This window comes from Crocodylus porosus, unplaced genomic scaffold (genome assembly GCF_001723895.1).
Source record: "Crocodylus porosus isolate Cpor-Errol unplaced genomic scaffold, CroPor_comp1, whole genome shotgun sequence".
Taxonomy (NCBI): domain Eukaryota; kingdom Metazoa; phylum Chordata; order Crocodylia; family Crocodylidae; genus Crocodylus; species Crocodylus porosus.
This window is the reverse complement of record NW_017728912.1, coordinates 2,381,144-2,383,591: the sequence shown is the minus strand read 5'-3', so window position 1 is coordinate 2,383,591 and position 2,448 is coordinate 2,381,144. Positions and strand designations below refer to the sequence as shown.

Genomic DNA, 2,448 nt, shown 5'->3' with positions numbered 1-2,448 from the left:
GCCCCGCACCTTGATTTCGCATCTCCCGAGGGCATGCCCGGCAGCCCCAGCCCTCCTGCTCCCAGCGGGAAGACGAGCCGAGGACAATCGTGAAGCTTAGCAAAAGCTCCTCCTTGGGATTTGCTGCCGCGGTGCAGCGCCAGGACTCTCGGAATAAATAAAAGCGGGTTGGAGGGATCTGCGGCCGGCGCTGCTCCCGGGGAGGGGGAGGATTTGCAAGACCGCAGATGAGGCTTGGACGCCCGTGGCCGTGCTGGGCTCCGCGCCGCCGCTCGGACTGGTCCGAATAACCCTGCCGCTGGTGCTGGTGGTGGAGAGACAGAGGGAGCAGGGGAGGAGGGAGATGGGGGAGAGGAGGAAGCCTGCCAGGAGCCCGGAGGAGCAGCGCTAGGCAGAGCCCGATCCCGGGGTTTTCCGGGGGAGGAGGAGGGGGAGGCGCTGCGGAGCGGCTGGGGGGCGGGAGAGGCGGGAGGGAGGGCGCTCGCCTTCCCCCGGCGGAGATGGTGCTGCTGTCCCTCGTCGCCTGGCTGTGGCTGGCGGAGGGCGCCCGGGCGCAGCTCCGCTACACGGTGCAGGAGGAGCAGGAGCATGGCACGTTCGTGGGGAATATCGCGGAGGACCTGGGCTTGGACGTTACAAAACTTTCGGCGCGGCGCTTCCAGGCGGCGCCCAACTCGCGGAGCCCCTACCTGGCGCTGGACCTGGAGACGGGCGTGCTGTCGGTGAACGAGAAGATGGACCGGGAGCAGATCTGCAAGCAGAGCCCGGCCTGCCTCCTGCACCTCGAGGTCTTCCTGGAGAACCCGCTGGAGCTGTTCCGCGTGGAGGTGGAGGTGCTGGACATCAACGACAACCCGCCCGCCTTCCCCGAGCCGGACCTGACGGTGGAGATCTCGGAGAGCGCCACGCCGGGCACGCGGCTGCCGCTGGAGAGCGCCTTCGACCCGGACGTGGGCACCAACGCGCTGCGCACCTACGAGCTCACCCCCAACGCCTACTTCTCGCTGGACGTGCAGACGCAGCCGGGCGACGGGAGCCGCTTCGCGGAGCTGGTGCTGCAGCAAGCGCTGGACCGCGAGCAGCAGGCGCTGCACCGCTACGTGCTCACGGCGGTGGACGGCGGGCAGCCGCAGGCGCGGACGGGCACGGCGCTGCTGAGCGTGCGGGTGCTGGACTCCAACGACAACGTGCCCGCCTTCGAGCAGGCCGTGTACGCCGTGGCGCTGGCGGAGAACTCGCCGCCCGGCACGCTGGTGCTGCAGCTCAACGCCAGCGACCCCGACGAGGGCGCCAACGGGGAGGTGCTCTACTCCTTCAGCAGCCACATCTCGGCCCGCGCGCGGGAGGTCTTCGGCCTGGCGCCGCGCACGGGCCGCCTGGAGGTGGCGGGCGAGCTGGACTATGAGGAGAGCAGCGCCTACCAGGTGTACGTGCAGGCCAAGGACTTGGGCCCCAACGCCGTGCCGGCGCACTGCAAGGTGCTGGTGCGCCTGCTGGACGCCAACGACAACGCGCCCGAGATCAGCTTCTCCACCGTGAAGGAGGCGGTGAGCGAGGCGGCGGCGCCGGGCACCGTGGTGGCGCTCTTCAGCGTCTCGGACCGCGACTCGGCGGAGAACGGCGAGGTGCGCTGCGAGCTGGTGCAGGCGGGCGCCGCGCCCTTCCGCCTCAAGAGCTCCTTCAAGAACTACTACACCATCGTGACCGAGGGCGCGCTGGACCGCGAGCAGCCCGGCGGCGACGCCTACACGCTGACCGTGGTGGCCCGCGACGGCGGGCGCCCGCCGCTCAGCGCCACGCACAGCATCCAGGTGCGCGTGAGCGACGTGAACGACAACGCGCCGCGCTTCTCGCAGCCCCGCTACCGCGTGCAGGTGAGCGAGAACAACGTGCCCGGCGCCTACATCTTCGCCGTCAGCGCCACGGACCGCGACGCCGGCGCCAACGCCCGCCTGGCCTACGCCATCCTGGACGGGCAGATCCAGGGCATGTCCGTCTTCACCTACGTGTCCATCAACGCCGAGAACGGCTTCCTCTACGCCCTGCGCTCCTTCGACTACGAGCAGCTCAAGGAGTTCAGCTTCCAGGTGCAGGCCCGCGACGCCGGCGAGGAGCCGCAGGCGCTGGCCGCCAACGCCACGGTGCACGTGGCCGTGCTGGACCAGAACGACAACGCGCCGGCCGTGGTCAGCCCCCTGCCCGGCCGCAACGGGACGCCGGCCCGCGAGCTGCTGCCCCGCGGCGCCGAGCCCGGCTACCTGGTCAGCCGCGTGGCCGCCGTGGACGCCGACGACGGGGACAACGCGCGCCTCACCTACAGCCTGGCGCGGGGCAACGAGGCCGGCCTCTTCCGCCTCGACTGGCGCAGCGGCGAGCTCCGCACGGCCCGCCGCGTGCCCGCCAAGCGCGACGCGCAGCGCCCCTACGACCTGCTGGTGGAGGTGCGCG

The 2,448-nt window shown here is 71.2% G+C and overlaps 1 protein-coding gene across 1 annotated transcript in view; it reads left to right on the top strand.

The window, feature by feature from the left end:
- The first annotated feature begins 447 nt into the window (after positions 1–447).
- The window catches only part of PCDH10 (protocadherin 10), a 42,869-nt gene continuing 40,868 nt past the window's right edge, over positions 448–2,448 (top strand). The window contains exon 1 of the mRNA XM_019533953.1: positions 448–2,441. Coding sequence (XP_019389498.1) covers positions 501–2,441 — 1,941 coding nt within the window. The 5' untranslated portion in view covers positions 448–500. The remainder of the gene's footprint in view (positions 2,442–2,448) is intronic.